General features: G+C 55.0%; 1 protein-coding gene across 1 annotated transcript in view; it reads right to left on the bottom strand.

Moving 5' to 3' along the window:
* ITIH3 (inter-alpha-trypsin inhibitor heavy chain 3) overlaps positions 1 to 2,111 on the bottom strand; it is a 15,065-nt gene that overhangs the window by 7,130 nt on the left and 5,824 nt on the right. The window contains exons 7-10 of the mRNA XM_004368750.2: positions 1,383 to 1,508; positions 996 to 1,112; positions 572 to 740; positions 65 to 212 (exon numbers count right to left, since the gene is read on the bottom strand). Of these exons, the coding sequence (XP_004368807.1) occupies positions 65 to 212; positions 572 to 740; positions 996 to 1,112; positions 1,383 to 1,508 (560 nt within the window). The remainder of the gene's footprint in view (positions 1 to 64; positions 213 to 571; positions 741 to 995; positions 1,113 to 1,382; positions 1,509 to 2,111) is intronic.

Genomic DNA, 2,111 nt, shown 5'->3' with positions numbered 1-2,111 from the left:
AAGGTCTTGCGGTGAGCAGACCACAGAGCCAGGAGTGGCAGTCGGGCACACACACCTCTCTCACCTGCCACACCCACCACTCTCACCTACGTTGGCGTCCCCATCCGTCAGCATGATGATGATGGAGGTGCTCCTCTCTGGGACCGTATGCTCTTCCCGGGCCTTGTTCAGCATACTGATGCCCCTCAGCAGCCCGTCATTTATGTTTGTCACTAGGACACAGAAAGACAGACAGCACCATGGCAGAGTCCTCAGGGTGCCAGGGTGCCAGGGTGCAAGGATGCTGGAGTGGGGGCAGTCGGGACAACAGGCGTTTGGGGCCTTATCTTTTTGGGACTAGTAGGGCACCAGGATGATGGGTTAGAAACAGATGAATGTTTCCCTAGACCCACAGAAGACATCTGAAAGTCCTGCTTCAGGTCTGAGGACCCTCACCTCCGCCTCTACCTCCGGGCAAGGTCTGCAGGGCCTGGGACCAAGAGTCTCTGCCCCCAAGCAGGAGGCAGACAGGCAGCTCAGGGCAGAGGAAGGAGCCAGCAGGATAAGTGTCTGCTCTCCTTTCTGCTCTTACTTCCACTACTCTGAATGTTCCTCACAAACGTCCTGGCCTCCTGGAGGTTCTCCGGAGTGGCTTGGACTAAGCTGTCTTTCCAATTGGTCACATAGCCACTGAACAGGATGAAATTCAGGTAGTCCTCCTTCTTCATATCCTCCAGGATTTTGAGGAGGGCGTCCCTTGTCTGGGAAAGAGAGAGACAGCAGGCAAGAAGCTGGGAGATGGCAACTGAGGGACATCTCCTCTCAGCCTGAGGTAGAATGCCGCCGTCTGCACCACTGAGTCATGCCTGAGGCTCTCCACAAGAGGGGGCAGATGCTTTGTGAGTTAAAGATCTTGTCCCCATTCCTCCTCTTTCACCAGAAATATCAGCTTTTTTCCACTTAAAAAAAAAAAACTCTTACCCTGCTCCCTTCCCCACGTGCACCCAGAGGAGTACCTGCTGTATTTTCTGACCATGCATGGAGCCGCTGGTATCAATCACAAAGACCACATTCTTAGGCACCGATGGAAGGCCTTGAGGTGCAAAGAAGTGCACAAAATAGCCATTGACTATCTGGAAAGATGAGAGAGACAGATCCTAAGGCTGTTGGCAACATCACCTTGGCCACCCTTGCAAATAGAAGCCAGACATTTACCAGCCCAAGAAAAAGATGTTCCTTGCCCACCCTCCAGAGGCTCTGGACTGTCTGCTGTGCCGCATCTTGCAGGAAAGCTCAGCTAAAGCTGAGGGTCAAGGGCGATGGGACTAGGTGAAGCTGCACCCACCCCCACACCAGCCCTCACCCCACCATGATGGTAAATTTACTAGCCTGGCCCCAGGTACCTGTACGTTGGCTGGAGACTCTCGGTTCACGTCATAGGTGATGGTGAAATCCCCGTTGAGGAGTGAGTCTGTACAGGTTGGGCATGAGCGCTGTTGTTCTAAGCTGGGCTTGAAGGACACACGGCCCTGAGGGAGGGAGGGAGGCAGATGGTCTTGCTCAGTTTGGCCAGAGTCCCCTGCCCACTGGCAGACCCATCCCAGGGGGCGGGTGAGGACTATGCCTCATAGAGAGGAGCTCTCAGGTGGGCAGTGACTGGCAAGAGCTGGAGGCCGGGGTAGTCCTGCCCGACATCTGGCTTGTTCTCTGGCTCCCTGGACCCAGTGGACTCTGCTCTTTACCATTCTCTGGCCTCTCTGAGCACCTCTCTCTCCCCTGGAGGTCAAGAGCTCCTTGAAGGGCAGGAGCCTTGTCTGGTTCACCCTTTTACCTCCTCCTTTTTGCTGGCCCCACAAGTCCCTTAGCTCATCCTACCTCAGAGCTCAGCACTGAGAAGCCACCTAGGGAAGGGAGCTTTGCATCGTAAGAAAGGGAGTTCATGTTGGGTGGTATTGCATCTTAGACATTGGAGTGCTGGTGCCAAGAGGAGGGGGAGGGAGTGGGGGGAGAATGGCAGAGGCAGAGAGGAGTGCCCGGGGCACGGGCACAGCCCTGCAGAAACCAAGTGGTCCTCTGAGTGTGTAATCCTTGGGCCTTGCCCTGAAAGTCCAGAATGACCAAAGTTTATTGTT

The sequence above is a fragment of the Trichechus manatus genome, unplaced genomic scaffold, assembly GCF_000243295.1.
Source record: "Trichechus manatus latirostris isolate Lorelei unplaced genomic scaffold, TriManLat1.0 scaffold00001, whole genome shotgun sequence".
Classification (NCBI taxonomy): Eukaryota; Metazoa; Chordata; class Mammalia; order Sirenia; family Trichechidae; genus Trichechus; species Trichechus manatus.
Note: the sequence above shows the minus strand (reverse complement) of the source record. Positions and strands in the feature narration are given on the sequence as shown.